Source organism: Austrofundulus limnaeus, unplaced genomic scaffold (genome assembly GCF_001266775.1).
Source record: "Austrofundulus limnaeus strain Quisiro unplaced genomic scaffold, Austrofundulus_limnaeus-1.0 Scaffold19, whole genome shotgun sequence".
NCBI classification, from domain to species: Eukaryota; Metazoa; Chordata; class Actinopteri; order Cyprinodontiformes; family Rivulidae; genus Austrofundulus; species Austrofundulus limnaeus.
Window position 1 is genome coordinate 1,998,271 of NW_013952421.1, and position 23,942 is coordinate 2,022,212.

A 23,942-nucleotide genomic window follows, 5' to 3' on the forward strand; every position below is an offset into this window, starting at 1 on the left:
TATGAATATAATATACAAGTTTCACTTTTTAAATGGAATTACTGAAATAAATCTACTTTTTCATGATATTCTAATTTTATGACCAGCACCTGTAAACCTGAAGAAACAAGTCAGCTATGACAGTCTTCTTTTAAGAAATTGCAATAACATGTTTAGAGAAAAACAAGTAACTAGTGTTCATCTTTGTTGTATTCTGAGTTGTACTGAAGTGAAAAATAATGTGCACTGTTCAAAAAACTGATTAAATACACATTTAATTACACTGTCAAGAACTAATTAAAGTTGCTTAATTAAAAAAATAATTCCTTATAGTTTTAAAAGACAAATTAAAAGTGTACTAGAAATGTTGAAATGCTAGTGTTATTGTGTTTTCACTACAGCCGTTCAGCTGCTGTAGCTTAATGAGTCGTGTGATCCTTCCTAAAAAGAGAAAATAAATACCTCCCAGTGTGGCTCCAAGTAAACTAACTTAAAACACCTCTCTCCATTGATCTTAGTGGCAGATATCATAATATTGCACACATGGAAACAGTGTTATTCAGCAGGACAGTGAAGTCATTAAGAAGCTTACAGACGTTCTGGCAGATTATGCCCTCCCCCCCCCCCCCTCTAATCCTGTAGATTACCACTGCACAACCCTGATGGCTGCGAGCGCTTCGTTTGTGCTGCACAGCTTCTTTACATTGATCCTTTTTTGGTTGCCGTTGCATTGCTGAATGAAGTCGACAAAGATGGATAGAGGCTGTTAGGAGAAGGGGTCAAAGTGCGACGGTGGGTTTTGCACAGCTGCAGGTGGAACCTTGTTTCAAAAGTTAAAGATGAAGGTTTAATTTAGGGATGCATTCTGCGATGGATTTACTGAAGCACAGCGTGGATTACTGGAAATGTGACATTGTGATGATGTTCTTTTGTTGAAACAAAGTGTAGGTGTGTGAGGGAGAACAACTTACTTGTGTCTCAGTGAATCAGCTGAGCAAAGAGGATCATCTGTTTTTGGGGACTAAGGCAGATGGTGTTCAAGGCTCTGTAGAGAAATGGAGACATGTTGCACAGAGGACCGTGTAGAACCCGAGGTAAGAGAGACCACTTCTAAACTTTCTGATGGTGACTCTTTGAACGAGCTGCCAGGCGAGAAACCTTGTGGGAAAGAGCAGCTCGATGCTAATGTTTGTGCAGAGCAAAGCAAAGGCACTGAGATAAAAAGCTCAGCTCATTCTGAGCAGGAGGGCAGAAAGACAGAATGCAAGGAGCGAAGGAAACCGAAGGAAACAAACAGCTGGAAGATGGTGCGGTTTCAAGACCCTTCGACTGAAGATGACGTGTCGGAGTGGGACAGCTCGGCAGAGATTCTCTTCCCAGAATATGCCATAAAGGAGTGGACGACTACTTCCTTTGAGGAGCTGTTTGCAGCTGAAGATTGGAAGAACATCACAGGTGAGAGAACAAGTTTCCTGTACGAACGTTAATGTTGACTTCAGCAGGTTAACCCTGAAAATATCAATAATCCTCTCAATTATAGTTTAGCTGAAATCACAATAATAAAAAGACTAAAATAGACCATCATGTCATGGAATTATTGGCTCTGTTGCTGCTTCAATGCGTACGTACAGTTAGCATTTTTTCCTCCACCCCAATGCAGAGGACCGGTTATTGAGGAAAAAAGTGCTCGAACCTGGTGATGCACAAGTCCCGCTGCCATCTTGGGGTCAGGAGGTCACCGTGAGGCTGCAAGGCGTTCTCGAGGATCGCACTGTGGTGGAGAAGGACTGCAAGCTAGTCTTTGTGATTGGAGAGAGCGATGTTATTCAGGTGATACTTTTTAACAGGATCTTCAGCATTATTGTGTTTCTTTTTTTTAAATTTCCTTTGGTTGACGTATCATCTCACACTGACGAACAGAAATGGGTCAACCAAACTACACACCCATTAGTGACGTTGTGGGCCTGGAAATATTAAATGTTAGCAGAAAGCTCGCAGTGCTAACATTAGAGTGATGATCGCCCTTTTGATTTTCTAATCCCCACAAAACAACAAGGGCAAGTTGATGCTGAGGAAGTTTGGAACTACTCACCAAAGATTACAAATCACGCTAAGATGAATACTGCAGCTGTTTACCTCTTTATAGCCCAAAATGAGACAATTACAAATAATGCAAAGCTCCTAGGACATGGCCATTCGATACAGAGCTAACGATACAATATGATTCTCAATACAGTGCAGCTTGATTTGATTCAGTTTCAATAATGGTGCATATCACTTTATACTTATTGCCTTTACTCCTTGAAAAAACAGCAATTCTTCACGATGATGTCGTGTTGGGTTGGAAGTGTAGACCAAAAAGCTTAAAAAATGTTTGCACACTTTGCGAATCTTATTAAATCTCTATGCTTTGAGCTGTTTTCAAAATCAATGTGCAATAATCTTGAGCTTAAAAAAGACCTTATAAGTTAAAACATTACTCCTTCATGTAACGTTGTAATGTCCATGTAATTTTTTTAGTGTTATACTGTTTTTTTTACTAAAAATGTGGACTGAGAGTCCCACCTAAGACCTTACAAAAAACCATCAGTATATTATCTAATACTTCAGCCAATTTAATGAAATTTATCTCACAAAGTTAAATTCAAATGTGTTTTTTTGTTCAACGATGCAATAAGCTGCCTGTGGAACTTGTCCAGTGAGTGTTCCAAGAAGTGTGTTTCTTGACACTGTAGGCTCTGGAGGAGTGTGTCATGTCCATGCAGAAGGGTGAGATCGCATTACTGCTGGCGGACTCTCAGTATGCCTACCAACTTCTGGGAAGGTAAGGACTTTCCAGTCACTTATCCGTAACCTAACTGTGAAAACATGGGCGAAACGCACTAAAGCCTAAAACATGCAGTGAGCAGTCATCTTTTCTTTGATACTAGCAACATCTAAATCTCATCTTTGGCCTCTTGAACCTGTTGCTGTGGGGGCAGTCTGAGTATCCAGGGGTAGCAGGGTTAATGGACCATAAACAGGAGCAGATGGCTTCCTCCTGACACCATTCAGACGCAGCCTATCGGTGGTGCTTTTGTAACCTCCTAACCTATGGGAGAGCAGTGCTCACATTACATCCAATAGCTTGGGTTTATAACCTTTGCACAGTTAGGGAACCAGTATAAACACAGAGGAGATTGGTGCTTTGCTGCTGAAAACCTGTTGTTTACTGTTTTACTGTTTGCTCTCGATAACCACGGAAGAATGAAAAATAGAACGTTTAAGCTAAATAATGCAGTACAGTGATGAATTAAATTACGTAGCTATATTTCACTGTCAAATTTTGTTCATGTGATTTTATTTAAGTTTAAAAATGTGAGAAAAATTGGTCTTTGTGTACGGATTTCATAAACTGTAAAACTAAAGTTTTATCAACTTTGCTGTTCAGTCTTTGTCAGCATGATTAGTTTCCAACACTTGTTCTGAAGTCAGGTGTGCAAAGTGTCAGCTGAAGCACAAAATATGTGGATAAAACTCTAAAATAAAGCATTTACTTGCATTTTAACCCATGTAGATCCCACAGTCCTACTTATAGAGAAGTTGTGTAAAAGCATGAAAAATATACAAACAGCAGAGAAGTTCATGGTCCGCCTCAGGAGTAAAACAGGAGATCATTGACAACAACATAAAAAATCGGCTGTTCTGAACATTTTGTGCTATGAGCATGTTTTTGGTTACAGTTTGAAGCTGTGTTTCTGCCTGTTCTAAATGCCACACAGCGGGTTCTGTTTGTATTTTTGAGCTCGGTGAGGAACCCGGGGCRTGAGAGGTGAGGACGAGGAGTTGTTGTCTGCAGTCTCGTCCTGAGTTGTGTGCTGAGAGGGAGGCGGCAGGAGGCTGGTTAATGATTGTTTTGATGCCACTGATTAGGGCTGTGTGCTGCCGAGTCAAACTTATTTGAACAGCAAGGTGGAAAATCAGAGCTTCACGCCAGCTCCTGCGCAGTTTATTTTAAATCTGTTATTCCGATTTTAAACTATTTTTGGTAAACCTTTATGCATACAGTAGTTTTAAAGACTATGGGTAAGTTTAGTTGGAGGGGGAAAATAAGTCAATGTTAATAAATGTTACAGCTGTCTTGGGACTGGAAAATCACAAGTTTGATTTATGCCCATTTGTCGCACCTATTCCCTAACTACTCCCTGGGTTCTTAAATAGCTGCTCCACTTGTGTGTATCTCATGTATGTTGGGTCAAATGCATAACAACACACAGCATTTTCTTCTTCGTGACTTCTAAATTGGTTGTTAGTCAAATAGCATTTCCTTCAGTGGTGCAGAAAGCTGCTGTGCATCAGCAAAAAACTACCCAGTAAAACCATATCAGAAACTCTGATAAAAGCATTTGATCTTTTGAGTTGCAAAAAGTAACAAGCCACAACAGATGTCATGTTCAAGCATAGATTATTAAACTCGACGTGTCTGTGGTTAAAAAAATGACTAAGAGACCAGGAGGGGAAATCTCATTAACCCCCTCTCTGTTCTCTAGCAGATGCACTGATTGTCAATCCTCATGCTGCAAACTCCACTGTGGAGTGCACTTCAGAGCGCTGAAAGCTGCTCAGACAGTGTGATTGAACGTAACGCTGTGGAGTGGTGTATATGTCTGAGTGAGGGCGCTGTCTGATGTGATCAGGGCCACGGCTCCATGAAAAAGGCCCATGCAAGGAGGATGAGACACTCACAGGAGTTAGGAGCCTTTAGTGGACTGTTTGCAGCTAATGCGCTGGACTGAACCAAGTTTACGGAGCATCAATATTCTGGGCGGATATTTAAAGGGGAACTATTATGCAAAATTCACTTTTTAAAGGTTTTTTTTACTCAACTTTGGGTATGTACTTCTTAAAAAACAGTCCTAGGACCAAAAAATGCACCCAGGGGCATATTTACTGTAAGTAAAAGTATTTTTAATGTATTTTAACGACAAGTTTTATACTTCCGTCATTTTGTGATGTCACAAGCCATTTGACAACCCACCTGAACCTGCGTTCAGCCCCTTACTTAGCAACCCCCGGGTGAAGCTCCACCTCCTCAGTATAAAAAGCCATCATGGTATTGTTATGCAATGCACAGCTCACTTCACAGCAAGTCTCCAATAGGGTAATGGTAGAGTGTTAGACCAGAGAGTGGGAGACCAGGTTTTGAGAGCAGCACGGACACAATTTAATTATTTATTTATTTTGTTCGTTATGAACACRTTTTCTCATGTACCTCTATTATTTAGCTTATTAAAGCCTTGTTAAAGCCCATTTGTTCGAGTTTCTGAGGTATTTTGACCGCTGCTGCTCCCTGCTCTGGTAACAGCATGCAGAGTGAGCGCAGAGCAGAGGAGGGAGAGAAAAAAAAAGAAAGAAGCTGCGACCACGACTCTGCCTCTGGGTCTCACAGGGTCTCATATGGTTGTACAACGGAGCTTCTGCCATTATTAGCCATGCTAATGTAAACGCTGGCTTTGGAGGGCGGAGTTAAAGTCAACAGATTTTTGGAGGGCGTTACCAACAGAGCTCATTAACATAAACAGCGCTTCTGAACAGAAGTCAGGGCAGGCAAAATTAGAAAATGGRAAATTTTATTATCTGAGAATTATTTTGTGCATTAAATTGAATGAACATGGTCTGGATAGCCCACAGACATACCATAAAAATTTCTAGGACCCATAATTGGTCTCCTTTAAAACTTTCCAAGTTGTAAAGACGAGGTGTGTTAAAAGACTCCATGATGCTCAGATCTTTGGAAAAGAGGAATACATGAAATCTTTGGGGAACAGAGCTGCCATATTCACTTAGAGACACGCCACGTCCCTGCTGTCGGCTGGCTTTCAGAACACTTGTTGATGTCTGACCAGGCGTCTCATTAACATTTGTGACACATTCAGGGACCAGACTGCCTCATCAGCCTGTGACAAGCAATCTTTAGTTTTGTCTGAGAAAAATAAACTGGCAAAGGAACAAGTCATAGATAAAATGTATAAATTTGATAAAAGCCTGCACGTTTCCTCTATTTGTGAACATCTACAGTGTGTTGCCAGTATATCTCATAATCTACAGCAGTGACTCCCAAACAGAGGTACGCAAGTATAATACAGGGAGTACGTGGAAAAATTTCCCAGTTGTGCAAAAAAAAAATTTAATAAAAAAAGGCCAGAGATATGTAGGGCCCTATGATTTCCGCAATATTACAAAATGCAAACGGAATCATGAAACTGACACGAAATGGAATCCTGTATAAAATGAAGTATCTCACAGAATTTGCTCATCTGGGGTATTTAATGTATTTTGGACGCTGCTGCTTCCTGCACCTGCCATTACATGGTTTATTTATTTAATTACTTATTCACTTTCAAGGCAACATTTTTATCTTTATGCTTATTTCGAATTGAAAAGAATAAAATGCCTGAGAATTAAACGTTCTAGGGGATTAAATAAATAATTTTCATTTAATAATCAGCTGTTGTACAATATAGTTTCGGAGAATCATCATTACGTTTGACAGAGGGGGTACTAGTTGTAAGACAAAATGGCTCAGGGAGCACACAAGTCTAAAAAGGATGGGAACCACTGATCTACAGGACAGATTAAGTCTGGGCAATAAATCAGTAACAATATAAACTGTAACAAACACTTGATCACTTTCAAAAGAAAATATGCCCAATAGAATATTGATAATTTCACTGAACTCTGATCCAGAACCGCACAGCAATCTGAGGGATGAAATCAGAGGAAAAGCTTTAGCCACAAGTTCTATCATGGTACAATTTTGATTCAATTCAATTCACAAGTCTGCAATGGATATACACAATCATTAAATGATTGTGTTAAATAGGCATATAATATTGATCCACATCTGGCAGGTGATAACGAAATGATCAATGTTTTTGTTTTGCCTTGAAGCAGTTTTTTTTTTTATCTTTCAACGTATTAATCTGGATGTATTGTTACACCCCTAGCTCAGTTCAAGATGGCTGCCACAGCCAATTGACCTTACAAAACACAAAATTGGCTCAAACTCAGTCAGTTTTGTGTATTAGTAGCTGAGTCATCCCCAACACATATTCTAGTCAGATGCAAGATCTTTGTTTGAATGCACACAAAGTTATGTTCAAGGTTTGATCAAAATGGGTATACTGTAACTCTGTCTTTTTTTAATTTGACAATTTTGTTTAAAACTCTGACAAGAAAGGTGGTGAGTGATGTGCATTTCTTCAAAGAATGCTTGGATTTTAGTTCTGCATTCCAGCTTATTTCCTCTACAGCGCTAACATGAATAATAACCTTCAGATCAGTCATCCTGTTGCTTCTCCTTGTCTCTGCCGTCTTTGGTGTATTTTTTCAGGTGGGCAGCCGGAGCTCTGGGTCTTGTTTTCTACACCCTCAAGATATTGATGGTATTTCTCAGGAAGACCTTTTTTCATCACATTGTTCTGTTGCTCAGACAGTTGGCTAATGTTTCGTTATGTTTCCTTTATCTTGGCGTTCAGCCTTCTTCTCTATTGGGGGGGGACGCCACTCCTGATGGGTCGGGGTGTTGCTTCTGCATCGCTGCAGCTGTGATTGACATCAGCTTGTTGGTCTCAGCATGTGTAGTATGCAGCTCTAGGTATTTTATCACTTTGCTGTAACTTACAGGGGTTATTAATATGATGTAAAATCTCAAAATAGTTGCCTTAAGGTTATCAGTTTCACACACTTACATGACGGGATGATAAGATTGTCCATTATGATTTTATAAAAACATATCAGAGCTAAATATAGACTTCTATAAAAAGATGTTGGTTTGCATACCAATAAAAGCCACTTTTTGTTCAACTTCAGCTTTCCAAATGTTCTGCTTTAGTTGCCAGTGCAGTAAAGGACCCACCATTTAAATCTAAATAGCTTAGAGACTCTAAACTACAACAGTCAAGTAGATGGGCACTTACTGTACAAAAAGCCAGTAATGAAAGAGTGGAAACACTGGAGACTTACCAGATGGTTTTCAATGTCAGTTTCTAAAGGAAGAAAAACAAACAGGTCTATTCTGCAGCAGGGGTGTGTGCGGGGGGAGAAGAATCTCCCTCTGACCTGGGGGAGGTGGACTTGATGCCTGCCAGAGACTTGATCACAACAGACTCACATATCTGACCTCACAGCGGGGTGGAGTAAGTTGAGTAAAAGCTTGACTTTATGAGAAAGTTCCGTACGATTGTGTGTCGGTTCTCAGACATCCACGCCCAGATGTTTGAACAGGAGGCGATGGGAACCTCTCTTTTCTTGYAACATGACAGCAGAAAACCCTGTAAATCAGGAGCCATCCAGTCTGTGACACTTTTTATTCACAGGAATACTTTCAGCTGTACTCACTGAGCACAGACTGAGGGATGATGTGCTGTTTTGATACGAGAAACATCTTAAAGGGGCAATATCATGTAAAATCAACTTTTTTTGTTTTATATCATGTTATAATGTTACACTCTCATAAAAAAAACATGCCCAAAGCCTTGCTTTGACTCATTCATGCATGTTTGAGAAATCCTGCAGCGTTTTTAGGAAGCCATGCTGAGGAACAAAACGACAGGTGGGGACCAGAAACGCCTTTTGGGACCAGAAACGCCTCCGGGATGTGTCTTTAAGCCGAACTTCCTCATGGCAGAGCCCCCCGCCCCCTCCTCYCACCCGCTCCGCGACTCCGGCAGGCTATGGCAGCAACAATTAGCAAACATCCTGAGAAGCTGCACATCTGCTCTTAGACAGTAGTGACACAGGTAAAGAAACAACAGTTGTTATAACTACAAAAGCAATCCTAATACCAGTTGAAAGCGGCGGCATGAAACTGTTGTGATGAMGTGCTGAAATAGGCATGACCGAAGTGGTTGGATTTTCTTAAAGAGACAGAGACCTATTTCAAAGCGTTTAGAAACTGTCAAGATGAGAAGTAAATTGTTTTGGGGATTTTTTTACAAAGATATAGCTCTTTCATAAGCTAAAAATATGACATAGTTACTTTATTTTAGTATAAAATTGAAATATAGGCTTGGAAAGCACGTAATATTACACCTTTAAGACAGTGCTTTTTGATGAATTTCTTTAAGAGGTTGTACACACACACCCCTGTCCCCCCAGTCTGAAACATATGAGATTTCTTACAGGAAAAAAAGGGAAGAGCAGTAGGTTCATAGAACAAATAGCAAAGTTATCTGTTATCAGCCAGCAGGAAACAGATGAAGCTTCTTAGCTTGAAAACAACAACCTTTCGCAGAAAAGAAAGAAGGAGGAAGCATGCAATGTGTAAACAAGCTAACATTTCCCGTATCGTCGTCAAAGTCAAGGTGAACACAAACGTTAATTACAGTCGGTCTAAAGGAGGAAATAACGATGATTCAGCTGCTGATTGGGATTCCTAATGAATTACAAGTCTATGAGCACTTCTAACTCGGATAAAAGTSTCAGAGCTATTAATAACTTTATAATAAACAGTTCAAAGGGATAGATGCATTCTGTCTCTTATGAAACACATGAGAAATGTCAGATGTGTTACACAATAGGCCTCACTGTCTCKCTTCAGCTCCACCTCAGAAAACAGATAAGCTGCTTTCACAAAACCTGTTTAGAGAAGGATTGCTGTGCTTTTGCAGCTCATAGCTGTTGTTTGTGAGGTTACATACAGGAGATGGAGCAGAYGGGAATTGTTATTGTGCATTTGAGTCAGCAGTGAAAAAAGTCAAAAATATCAACAGATGTGTGAAAAGAGAGAGCTGACCGTTGGTCCACTCTGCAACACTTTGACCTTCTTGATGTCATGGCCAAGTTTTAAGGTTAGAATTTATCTCCAAGGGGGAATATTGTGCTAGAAAGTGGCTAGATTTTGTTTGGTATATATTTATTTTTTCGTTAGTGGTAGGAACGGACACGCCTCTTCAGAAACWGCAGTGCTCCATGTCACGCTGCTGATTTCAAAATGCAAACATGTTTAAAAACAGGGAGTTTGGTGATATTTACCCACGTGAGGACACAGTTGTGGTGTAAGTACCAGATGTTTTTGGACTGTCGTATCTGCTCAGTGTCATATTAATTTATTCTTTAACCAAGAAATTCTGTAAAATTAGCATCTCTTCTTCAAGTTAGACCTGCTCCAGAGGGCACGCCATTACAAAAATACAAGCTAAAAATTAAAATTAACAGAAAAATATATTAACGAGGATAAAAAAAACACCATCACCTTAAAGTAAGTTAGAAATTTGTTTAAAAATAGCTTTSTGCAGATACAGAAGATGTTATAGGAGCTTTAAACTCTCCCAAAGAGACAAAAACATTAGTGTGGTTTGGAGATATGTCCATGGCCAAGGTGCAAAATAAGAAAACATAGTTCTACCACATTCACGAAAAAGGAGGAGCCAACTTGAGGACCATAACTTATAACAAGTTTATGAAATATTTAAAATGTACAGATAGGAGAGGAGTTTATCTGGTATAATAACGTACATATAAATATAATAATGGTGTTGTCTTCTTAGGCTTAAAGGACAGTAAACCAGATTATAAAGTACACAATAATATGTACTGTACAATGAATTTATAATGAAAAAAAAAAGAAATATGATATACAGAAACAACAGTCTAAAGGAAACAGCATGTATATAAATGATGTCACCATAATTAACTTGGAGAGAAACCCAGATGTCCTTCTCCTCAGTTCATCCTGGGGGACACTGAGGCATTCCCAGGACAGCGAGGATACATWATCCCTCCAGCGATTTCAGGGTCTTTCCTGGGGCCTTCTACCAGTGGGGTGTGCCCAGAACACCTCTAAAGGAAGGGATCCAGGAGGCATCCTAATCAGTTGAGCCACYTAAACTGACTCCTTTTGATGTGGAGGAGCAGCAGCTCTACTCCAAGCTCTCCCTGATGACAGAGCTCCTCACCCTAAAGGCTGGAGGAAGCTTGTATCCAGGATCTTGTTCTTTCTGTCATGATCCATGTCTCCTCATGACCCTTGGTGGGAGTTGCAACATAGACAGACCAGTAAATTGAGAGCTTTGCCTTTCGACTGGAGCAACACCCTCATTACTGAGAACAAGGCTCAGATGTATCGATCCTTCTCTTGCTCCATCCTACCATCACTTGTGAACAAGACCCAGGTACTTAAACTCCTTCATTTTAGGCAAAGACTCAAAATAGTCTCTCTTAGAATAAAAAAAGCCTAATTTAACCTTCATTTTTTTAAAAATAAATGCACAAAATGCACTTCAAAAGAAAGAAGTTCATTTAGCCAAATATCCAAAATACTTGAAGGTTGATTCACTTTCAATAGCATCTCCCTCGGTGGTTCTCAATTCCGGTCCTTATGACCCACTGCCCTGCATGCTTTAGTTGTTTCCCTGCATGCTCTTCAGCATGTCTAAGTTCTGCAGAAGCCTGCCAATCACTTGTTYATTTGAATCAGGTGTGCCAAAGCAGGGAAACAACTAAAACATGCAGGGTAGTGGGTCACGAGAACCGGAACTGAGAACTGCTCCTCTAGAGTAGAAATACCAAAATTGTCTGGATTCTTGGGGTGACTTCTGCTGATCAAATGTTATCATTAAAGTAAAGAATAAAATGTTGCCTAAAACTGAGCCTTGRGGGACTCTTTTTAAAATCACCAGAAATCTTGAATTATAATCGTASAAACACTGTTTTAAAAAAAAATCAGCTTTTAAACCCACTATAGCCTCATCACTCAATCCAATATCATTTAGCCTGTTTACTTTCACTCACATGAGCAAATCTTGACTTAAATTATGTCATACTTTTTCCAGACAAATCAGAAAAGGTATAATGCTTTTTCTGTTTATGACATGTTCCTCCTCTTGCAAACCATCCCTCTCATCTTTTCCCACCGTGTGTCACGACACWGTAAAGAACGAGCAGTTCTGCTTTCCATTGCAACAGGCTCTAACCAGTGTGCAGGTAGAATGACTCACCACACAGTTGCACTGGCCTCTGTCAATTTTATCACTTTTTTTTATGCACAACGGCTCCCCTCCCCTGTCTCCACATGCGTAAGCAGCCTGTCCACTCACAATAGATGGAGATCCTGCRTGAGCTGATCGCAGTCTGACTCACTCTGGGTCAAATGAATAACGTGACCTTTGAAACGCTCTTCTGTGGAAAACACAATGAGAAAACCAAATTGTTTTATTTTTCTCTGTAGATACTTCCTCTTTAGAAAAAAAATACTTAGGAAAACAAGCAGATGTTTGAAGCATGAACTTGTTTTACTGCTTTCTCAGAAGTGAATAAAACCAGCAGTTGAACTTTTAGCTGCACGGTCACGTGACCAAAACAAGTTTGACTGTAGACTTTTTTTTTTTTTTTTTTTTGGTGTGTGTCTGTTTCTTTTTCCCAGTAGGCTGAGTGGAAAACCACACCCAGACAGACCTCACACTCCAAACAGGCCAACAAGCAGTGACAGCTGCAGCACGCTTGCAGATAAGATCAGGCTCAGTGCTCAATAATTGTGTTCTCCTCTGTTTGCATCAACTGCAGCCACATCTGTGGACAGTTTTTCAGACAAGTTGAAGTTTAGCCAAAAGCAAACATGAATTAAATCTGGGCAGGCTCTTTGAATAGCTCCTAATTCTGCTCCGCAGCTGTATCTTACCACTCAGATGACTGTTTGAACTGAGCGTGTCCTTCGTCTAATCTCCCTGGATGTTTACCTTTTTTTACTCCACGGCTCGCAGCAGGCTTATCTCTCACATCGGCAGCTTTGGCTGTAACATAGCACTGCCACGGTTGAAGGTACTTCTGCTTTCTGTAGTCAGGGSATATTAAGTGGAAAAGTCTATTTCTCTGCTTTTATTGAAATTCAGGGGGGTAGTAATATATTTTAGAAAACTGCACTAATTGGAGGGAAGCTGGGTTTTTATGAGTAAAATGTACTTTTAAAAAAAACTGGTTTATATTTAAATGTTGTCTTTCTGGGAAAAACTCAGTTCCTTCTACAAAGACTACTTTTCATAAATGGAATAATGCTTTGCAAATATCTTGTTCCATCCACACCCAAACTAACTCATCAGGAACCATCGGCAACGTAAATATTGTACACAGAGCTTCGTTATTCGTGTTAAACTTACTATTCTACATCAATAAAGGACACATCTTTCAGTTCAAGTGGTCTTTTTGTTATTATTAAAACAAAGAATTCTATGTAAACAAATTGTATCTCAGAATATTTGCGGCACACATGTCCAGGCTCGCACAAGAGTAATAAGCAGCTGACACCACAGCTGTGCTGTTTTACCTCTGATTATACCAACTCTGGGCTAAAAATAAGCACAAACACAAACAGCYATGGGTTTATGGAAAACAGGAACCAATCCCGTCACTTACAGTAAGCTGCGTTTTCACCACAGGAACCTTTTTTCAGACGCTTGTGTACTTTGGTGGGTTCTTTCCTTGAACCCCCTCCCTCCTCGTCCTTCAGTTTCACTGCAAAAACAAGAAGCTAAACATAGATGAGACTTTGAAAAAACATTTCTGGCATGCAGGTAGTTGGCTCCTCAAAGTGGACATTAAAGGTGAGACCTGCAGCATTTATGTCTTTAATTATGAGCATGCTCATATTTTAATAGCCTTATCATTTGTTAAGTTTCTGTTGCGCCACAGATAGAAATCGATACAGAAAATTCACGTTCGGTTTGAAATTTTTTCGATAGAAAAAAGAGAAATTTCCATGCCCTTCTTAACTTGTAATTTATTGAAATAAATTATGAACACTTGTTTAACCTCAAAAGTAGTTTTTAAATAAAATGCTGCTGAAACAGCAAGTTTCTCAGTGGATCGGCGCTCGACAGTGCAGCCAAATGTAGATCCTTTGAACCTTCAACACAGCATCTTCAGAAGACAATTTGATAAAATAAATTTTCAAAATCTGTATTGTTTGACGCATAGTGTGTATTGAACGATTCGATTCAAATACATGTATCATTGCACCCCTAGTTTTTGATGAGGGTGGGGGGTGGGGCTTTGGTGGGCCAGATGGTAATAACCCACGGCCTTGAGTTTGACACGTGATCTAAAGCAGGGGTGCCCAAACATTTTCCCCAAGAGGGCCAAAATGAAAATCTATCCTGGACTGTGGGCTAAATGTAATATATGAAATACAAATACTTTTTTTAAAGTAAAGTCCTTTATTTTTAACAATTAAGCTGTGCAATGGCCCTCTTTTGTTTTAGTCTGTGCACTTGGATAAAGTGTCATACTCTCAAGTAGCAAAGGCTCATGGGACATTTTATAAATTGATAAAATATGAGTTTTGTGGCCTTATAAAGTGTGCAAATCTACACGTGGGGTTAAATCCGATCTAAATATTTCTTGTTGTCATTTCATGTTTCATGTTTAATCCTAATAAATCAAAGATAAAGTCAGCACCATGAATGAAAACTACCATCACTACAGCCCTTTTATATAGTCATTTGACCAATGGAAATACTGTGTTTCTACATAGGATAACAGGTTACAACCTTGTAACTTTGGCAACTGCTGGTGGGCCAAATCAAATGGCTTGGCGGGCCAAATTTGGCCCGTGGGCCCCACTTTGGGCTCCTCTGATCTAAAGTAACTTCACATTGGTGGCAACTATTGTTGATTTTCTGCTTATGTTTTTTTTTTTTTTGTCATTTTATCATTTAGTGTAATAGTTTTCATAGAAAAAAACTAAAACATTAGAGATGAGTTTTAATTGTTGGAATTTTGCCATAAAAGAAGTGTTCATGTACAGTGTTCATACAGTTCATATGTGATCTCCTGAGCTCTCAAATACGTGTCATTTAAAAACAAATAGTTGAATAAGAGGACAGAGGTCTTATCAGCAGTAAATTGGCTAATGCTTACTATCTGTGGTCTATTTGCATGTTGCTATTTAATCATGTTTCCCTAATCSTTGTTATGGTCGGTGTGGATGCTGATGCTTACAAATGTACTGTCAGCAAGAGGACAATATGCAATTGTTGTTAAAAAGAGGACATGGAGAATTTAGATTGGGGGGCTTCGGTGTGTATCAGCTGTTCCATCCTCACCTCTGACATCAAACCATCCCAGCCTGGTGTTAAAAAAGGCAATCGGCTCTGAATTGCTGTCAGCCAAGTCACACTCGACCGGAAACACCACTCATCCACACTCATCCAGCTGTGCTTTGTCGTGCAACCACGGTGCTACAGCAGAGCCTGTTTGTGGCCTGAGAGCAGATACTCTGAGGCAGAATAAGTCCAGTAGAACCTGCTCATTTCTTTTCTGCCGGTGACAGCTGCAGTTTTTAAATCAGCTGTGGTTAATGATAAGCAAATCCACAGAGGCCGATTCAGAGAATATAACGATAAAACGTAAGTCTTCAAAACTCCAAACAGCTGCTGATGTTGTTTTTATTTTTACGTGACAGTGAGGACAACGCTGTATTGTCCCAGTCTGAACAATTACTGCGTYTCCGCTCTTCCTTTAACAACCAGCGTTTCAGGCTGCCTTTAAGGGCGGCTGTTCAGAGCAGCTATAAACACTTTCCTCCTTCAGATGTGGTCAGACAACCTCCCCCACACGGGACTCTTTCTAGCCTGTGCCGGTCTGCACATTGCAAAACTAACCTAAATTTGTATTCATAGCTTCTTTCAGATATTTTTTTCCTAAACACAAACTATGTTTACGTGAACATAAGTAATCGGAAAAAATGGCCAATCAAAATAAAAATGTCATGTAAACCCCAACTGGAATTTTCTGATCTGATTCAACTCGATCTGAGTGTTGTTTTAGTCTGAATTAGAGAGGGTTGGTTTATGCTGATTGATAATCCGGTGTGCGTATTGACACTTATTCTGATCATGTTATTCTAGTTGTGGAAAACTGACCTGCCTGTCCATCCAGCCTTACATGTTGGAGTCAGAAACTGACCCAGAGCCAGAGGAGAATGAAGACCACCAGACTTTATTTGGCAGTTCTATTGCAAAAACTGTGACGTAATAGTTCAAAACATCAGAAAATAGAGAAAACTGAAAAATATGACCCAAATAGAAATTAATGAAATCTACAAAGCATCAACTTTTTTGCACTCCTAGAGACTCCAAGTGCACAACAAAATGCATTTAACAGCTAAAAAATAAGTAGATTTTGCATGCAATGTTCTCAGTAAAGATGGTGAGTGATGATGTTTTCCACAATTTTTTTTCCAACAACACACACAAAAATCCCCACTTGCCTGCAACATAATCTGAGGCAGACCAGCTTGTAAAAACTGATAGGGTTGCCAGGCGATTCATAAAGCCGCTTCATTCATTTTGCTCATTTGTAACCACAGCAGAATGGAAGCAGATGGCTTCGGAGAGGGGCAAGCTGTTTCTGACAGTGACGCACAATAAACACACACACACATGCAGAAAGAGAGAGTGAGTGCAGGTCTGAGCCTTGCTTTTAAAGCCTTGTGTAGTCGTGGATCTGGGGGAAATAAGTTTCCGTGTGTGTTGTGTGGTTAGAACGGCGCGGTGGCTCTGCTGCGAAGGGATGCGAGGTGACGAGACCCAGTCTGGGTGAAAGCGAGGAAGAGTGGTCTGTGCGGAGCGACAAGTGACACCTGCATGTGTGTGTGTGTGTGTGTGTGTGAGCGTGACTCATCGCACCGAGACGTCAGCGCTCCGTCATCAGACGTCTGCGGCCGTGTGCCGCATGCAAACTCATGCTCACACACATGCACGGACGCTCGAAATATTCCTCTCAGAGTTAATGACCGGCAGACTGCCGCTGACGTCCTCGGTGCGAGATGAAAACCAGACACTCACGAAATTTAGAAGATCTCAAATGGCAGAATCTCAGTAGTTTGACGGCTGGGATTAGTTGTACCGAGAGTGAAGGACAAAACAAGGGATTGCATGTGTACTTTAACAAAAACACCATGAAAATCTATTTAAATGCACTTAGTGTGTTTGCTCGCCGACCTCTCAGAGACTGACCTTTGCCATTTTCATTGATTCGGGTTAAGTAAAGTCAAGCCTGTCCCCTTAAGACGTGTGGCGTTATTAACAGCTCTCATACCTCTGCACAAAAACCAAAGAGGCGGCTGCTCCTGTGTGACAGCCTGACTAATAAGCCAGGGGTTAGATGCTGCTATTGATTCTCAGAGAGAGAGAGGCAGATCTGGCTGCTGCTGAAAGGAAGCCGGATCTTTTTATTGGTTAAGATTACGCACACTTACAGAGGCTCRTATTTCTTTTAGATCTCAGTGTGACAGGAGGCTGGTGGTGAATCATCGCAGTGACGTTTCAAACGGATGCACGCGCAGCAGCTCAGGAGAGCCGACACRGACACACAATGTTACGTGGCGCTCGCCAGGTGTGTTAAATGTGTAAAGGCCAGCCGTAGCTGCGCAGGTACCCACGAGCAGTGACTTAAAAGTTTCATTTCGTTCAATAAACAAACGGCGAGGGCGATAACCCGCGTCCGTTTGTTCTGCATCTAATTTGTAAAATGATATCCCAGTGTTGGTGACATTTTCCTCGTGGCACTTATCTGGTTTAGCCACATGCCCGTGTCTCAGCTCTTGGCTTAGAAAGGAAATTAATTTGTGATTACTATCTCTTTACGACATTCATTCCTCTAACCAGAATGTCATTCGTAAAGCAGCGAGGAGCTAATGGTTGCAACTGGTAATGGTAAAAAAAAATCCTGGTAATGTTGCTCAATTTTTGCTAAACGACGGTTTACCTAATCTCTGACGTTAAATCTAAATGGACACTCATGCTTTTGGTTCATACCATAGTAGTTTGACTGGAAAAGGCCGACATTTAAATCACGTTTAAACGCCAATAGAAAATGATAAACTTTAACTTTTATGGAGCCGATTTACAAACTTCTTAATGTGGATTTGTTGGACCTCAGAGAGCTTTGAAGTTCAAAAGCGAAATCTAAAACGGTCAGAAATTCAGCGTTCAGTAAAAAGATGGAAAAAGAGCATCATTTCTTTGCATTGAGCTCGTCCACTGTGAAACTAAACCTCCGTCCCTGGGGCCCCATGAGAAATTGCACTTGATCACTCTTCACACACCTCAGAGACGTCTTGCTGCTTGGTTTTGATTGATCGGAGGTTTCCAAGTCAATCCCCGGATAAGATGTCTTCCACAGATAACAGTGAGAGAGTGATTTATTAGATAATGACCTCTGGCTTTTACAGATTGCCCTCTTCTACTCTTCACACATGGTGAATCCCCCCTGAAGCATTTCCTCTGGAAAAACTCGTTGAGCTGCACCCACACATAAGAGTCCAGACCTGAAAGATTTCCAATTATTGCATAGGGTAGAAACTAAAACTCATTGGAGTCACCTGCGATTCAAAGGAAAGATGTTTTTGTTTGAAAAGCTTTCATTTAACACAGAGAGTTGGTGCTCACAGCTGACACAGGCCGCATGCTTTATTAACACAGATGATCATAAACSTGCAAAACAAGTCTGCTTCTTCCTTTTGAGAAACAGAAACCAGAGAGACTAAGTTAGGAAAGTGTTGACTATAAGARATTTTTATCTGTAATCTTTTGTCTCAGTCTTTATAAAAAATAAACAAAACATCTTTAAAGTGTCTTATTTGTTGGCAAAGTATGATAAAGCAAATAAAAGTGGCTTTCCTTAAAGGAGTGCATATCGCCCGCTGCTTCAAACAAACAAGTTTCAAACAAAGATCTTAGATGATTGGGAGGTGTTTTGAACGTGATGCTGTTGACTCTAAGGAATTACCACACTTTTTGAGAGATTGATAAAAATTTATGCAGTATCCCAGGCCCATTGCAACTGGAAAACAAGGCAATGACTGGATATGTTTTAAATGCAACAATAAACTATGAGAGCATCCCTTTAAATTCAGTGGTGGTCAATGCAGGAAAGTGGGACGACACCGTTATCAGAAAGTGGAGGGTGGGAGGATTCCTCTCAGGGGAGATCGGTGGAGGGCCCACCAGGTCCCTTTTGCCTAAGGCCCCCAAAGTGCTTTGAAACAGCCCTATTTTACCAACCAATATTTAGACAATTGAACAAACACACAAAGGGTTTACGCACAGCACGGCCCGCCTAGCCCCGGCCCAGCTTCTWACCCGGGTTTGTCGTTTTTGCATTTTCCTTTTAAGGCCGGCTTCAGCCTGACTTCTGGAACCTGGCCAGGTGAAGTTCCAATCGGGCCAGGCTGATCGGCCCAGTTTTACCTCATGTACTGCTGATCATTTGATTGGTTTGTTTGCAGACGAGTCTGGCAAGTCATTAAAAATCATAAAGATCTACTAAATAGCAACTATTTTCATAACCGCATCATGCAACAACAAGCTAATAATGCTAGCTAATAGCGTACCAGTCGATGTCGTCTCGCTCTAGCTGCTTGTTGTTGCTGTATGGCCAGGTACAGCCTTCGTTACATCTCCGTTCTATTTYGCATCGCCATTCATTGTCTAACTCTACGTTTATGTATCCATTCTTGCACTACAGTCTGTAATTTAACTACTTGCATGAACAACATCAAAACAGTCAGGAGCTCAGTGGCGGCGTCCATTGTTGAGTCGCAAACCAAGTGATGTCACTATCCAAATTTGCGCTTTTCCGGTAAGAAGTTCACACCCACTTCGAGGCGGCTCTCCACACAGTGCAAAGCAAGCAGGGCCAGGACCATCTCGGGCCAGGCCGGGCCGTGCAGTGCGTAAACCCCTACAGTTAATCTTTTTGTTCACAGGAATGTGCACAAAGATTAGCACAGCATCAAAATGAGGTGGTTAGAGGTAACACTTCTCTAGTACTGCATTGTTTCAGAGCAACCAGACCTGACAGCCATCTGTGATCAGACTGAACTGTTGCACCAAGAGTGACTGGATATTGCTTATTGTGGTAGCTCACACACTTTTAAAATCATTTCTGGCATCAAAGTTGTGCCAGCTTTAGATTTTGATAGTGACATGACCGGTCGGAACAATCGGTGCTAGTAGTGCCTGAAAGATAAAACATTTCTCACACTGTTGTTGGAGTTCAGTCATTGGAATAAAACCAGATCATTTGTTTTTCAGATGCTTTCGTCTTCTTTGTTGTGTTTGTTTGTGTTGCTGCAGTTGAGGCATGTATGGTTAGCAGAACCTGCTAAGACAAGGAAGTGAACTAAATAAATTTTGTTTGTTTATGTTTGTTTATCTTTTGGGTATTAAAGAAAACTTAAAGGCATCAAATAAATGTTTGTGGAAAGTTGTTCATGTGGTAAAAGTTTGTTCATTATCATCATCATATCATATATCATCGTGCTTTGTATCATCTGTAGGCCGTCCAGACATGCCTGCWACATCCTGTTCTCCATTTAGTTGATGTTAAAAAAAGAATTAACATTCAAATTCTGTAATATACTTCAAAACTGAAAAATGTTTATTCATCTCTCATCTAATAAGGATAAAACCCCCTACCYATGATATGAAAATGGATTGAGCTCATTAAAACTGAATAATGTTAATGTTGGACCAGTCAGAAATACTTTWTTGTGATTTGTAGGATACAAACTGTGGATCCTGTTCTACAGTTTTCTTGATGGATCTATGTATTTGTTGTTTACAGGACACATACACACAGCAAAAGGTCAACCTGATAAGGAGGCGACCTGACAGTTTTCTGTTTGGTGAAAATAAGCGGACTCCTACCACGCATTCATGGATGTAAACACTGTCCGTTTTAAAGAATGCTTCTATTTAAACACAACTAGATTGACTGTATGTTTAACACTGATTGCAAACAAAACAGTTTCATGTTTGCACAATAACGTTTTCTATATCCACGTTCTGATGCGTCAGATAGTTTCATTTATTTTTAGGGACTGCTGCAGTCAATTACCGRGGCACAGTGTCCTTAGTCTGCTTGAATGAAGCTACGTAACAATAGGTTCATCTCAGGTACCTCTGAAAAAGGCYGGACGAGTAAACATATCTGTAAATCAAAAATTGGCTGCAGGTCGTCCAGAGCTGAGCTGTTGTGCATTTTAATAGGCCTCAGGAAATCCGCTGAAGGTTATGTGAGGACRTCAGCAGAGCTCGACAGCCAGAGTGTAAGCAGTCGATTCCCTTGATCCCCATTAGYAAACTTTCATTCCAGGAGAAGGAAATAAAAGACCTCACAGCTTTAGATCATTGTATCCATCTGTGTTAGTAATAAGAGRCGTGATTTACTTCAAATTAACCAGCAGGCAAGGAAAAAAACAAAACCAAACAGCTGTGACGTCTCAGCAACACCAGGATTATAGTTAAGCTGCTTTGCGTGGCATTATTGATGCCGTGTGTCCATCCAAGAATCAAAACAAGCAAAACAATGAATAAATAAAAACACAACTGAACAATGTCAGCAGCAAAACCTGTTTCTACTCCCCGTAAAGAAAAACAACCTCATAAATCCTCTTGGATTTTATGTTATCGTACAAGCTGCACGCCGCATTTATTACACTATATTAGTGTGTTATCTGAGGCTGTAGCCATAGAAACCAGGACTAGACACACGGCTTGCCTTCCCATCATTTATGGAGCACGTGACGTCGAAAGTGTCTTTTTTTTTTCTCTGATAGGAGTCCCTCCTCCCCCACCTCCTTTTATTAAGAACAGTGATGGGTTCTAAGTTGTGTCACCTCTGCTATCACAAGTCATCTGTAGTGAAGTCATGCTYCCCCAGCGATGCAGAGACAAACTTGTCCTTATTATACCTTTCAGATGAACATGGAGGAGTGGAACATTCCTGTTCTAATTGGATCACTTCAAAACATTTCTGACTGAGACAGCCTGTCCTCCTACATGCTGTAGATATGATGACTGTGTTGTTTTGTTTGTGCTACTGTAAGAAAAATTGTTATTGAACAGAAATCAGAATATTGTACTATAAAGTATGTGTGTTAAACTGAAGGCCCTCGGGCCAAATGTGGCCTACCACAACATGTTATGTGGCCTGCAAGAGTTTCAAAGATGTAATAATATCTAAAATAAGCGTGTGCTAAGCCAACATTGACCATAAACTACATCTCCTTTTTTTTGATTGATAAAGTACATCTCCAATAATGCATGTGGATTATTTTACGAGCAAAATGTCTGAATGATGGCATCCCACCACTTGTTGGRGGTGCTGGGTTTAAAGACCGTGTAAAGTAAATTTTAATATTTTCTTCATTAAACATTATAAATGTCACAACTGCATTGTTGTAAATGAGTAAAAAGTCTCACAACKGTAGATACAWTAATTTTGGAGGTATAGAYCAATTTGTGTTTAAAGATATGTTTGTTTCAGGATTTTCTGGGCGTGCTTTAAAAGGCAGCTGCATTTCGTCAYGCRACCCWGGCTTAGCCCCRCCCCCTACTGCTCCAGCAGTATAAAAACRTTTTTCGCCTCGACCGTTGCTGTTCASTTGCTAATCGCAGATAGCATCAGATAGCAATAGCATAGATGTTGTTGTTAACGAGCTAAACAATTCCCATTTTACTCCAGATAGTTTTACTAACTACCTGGAGACACAGYTGGGATTTATGGACAGTCGTTTGGTGCTGTTCATGAGGCTCTACCGACCGCCTCCCTCCCGGACTCTCCTCCTGACATCGCCGCCTCTCCTGCACCTGACCTCACMMAATAAACGTAGTAAGTTGCTCTTTGTGCTTACATTGTAAATATTCTAAGTGTTGGCTATTTAGTGCATGATTCGGGTTTAGGGGAACCCTCCGACCCGCGCATGCATTAGACTCCTTGATCCGTGTTTTAAGACGGGTTGGGTGGGTAGCGGGGGACCACGGGGAGAGAGGGCGCAGCGAGGCACTGAGTCCACGGCCCCGGGAAGCGGTGAGGTCGCTGTAAAGCTCGCGGCCAAGACCGCAAGCCACCTTCGCCCCCGAGCCCTTCCTTGCTGACCCAAGGCCGGTCGCGGCGCACCGCCCGGAGGAAATGCGCCCGGCGAATGAGTGGGGCTGGAAAACTCCAATGGGCTGCCAGCCTTCGCGAACATCTCCTCCTCAGTACAGGACTCGGACACAGTGACACTCAGCGCGTGGGAGTGGTTTCAGCGCCTCCAGCTGACATGCCCCCAGTGTTTTCAGAACAGAGCCAATGATTTTTTTACATTATTTTTGAGACTTAATTTTATAAAGTAAACAATGCTTTTAATCAGTCAAATTTAGATGGGTGATTAATAACACATACTGTATTTCTGTCGTGTAACAAACTCAAAACACAAATTTAGTTTTACTTTACACGGTCTTTAAAAGTAGCCAGCAGCAGTTAAAATTCACTGTGTAAAATCTCCATTTAGCTACATTTTTACTGGCTCCTTTTGCTGTGGTCCTGTCTTACTGGGAAGTGGGAATTTCCCACTTACAAGTCRTGAAATTAAACTGGAACACCCCTCCAGTGGGAATTCCCTGTTGGAAAGCGGCAGGGTTCAGAATTCAACACTGCAGCTGCTCAACACAACTCATTTATGAGTAAAACTATAAAAAAACACGTTTTACTTTTACTTTTAATAGTTTTTCTGTATTGTTTATTTCACGTTTAGTCAGTTGTACCAGTATTTTTCAGTGTTTGTAACAGGACTTGTTAAAATGCTGTTTCTATGCGGGAAGTGCCACATTGAGCTCAGTTATTGTTTATTAGCGATGCTCAGTTGTAGCAGTGAGATGAGGAACATGGCATTTCGTGTTTCTAGTCAAAGTAAAACACAAACTATAAAGTTAATTACAACGGACCCTTTGAAAGCAACTATAATGCTCATTTGGCCCTCTGTGAAAATGAGTATAACACCCCTGCCATAGAGGAACTAGTTATAGCAAAATATAATCTGAAACTGATATGACCACAAGTGTTTCCTGTGTGAACAAGCCTGTACCACAAAGCAACTACAGTGGTTTGCAAAAGTATTCATACCCCTTGAACTTTTCCATATTTTGTCACATTACAAC

The 23,942-nt window shown here is 40.6% G+C and overlaps 1 protein-coding gene across 1 annotated transcript in view; it reads left to right on the forward strand.

Moving 5' to 3' along the window:
* The first annotated feature begins 589 nt into the window (after positions 1–589).
* The window catches only part of fkbp16 (FKBP prolyl isomerase 16), a 37,050-nt gene continuing 13,697 nt past the window's right edge, over positions 590–23,942 (forward strand). Inside the window, exons 1-3 of the mRNA XM_014003546.1 lie at positions 590–1,434; positions 1,640–1,809; positions 2,715–2,803. Coding sequence (XP_013859000.1) covers positions 1,035–1,434; positions 1,640–1,809; positions 2,715–2,803 — 659 coding nt within the window. The 5' untranslated portion in view covers positions 590–1,034. The remainder of the gene's footprint in view (positions 1,435–1,639; positions 1,810–2,714; positions 2,804–23,942) is intronic.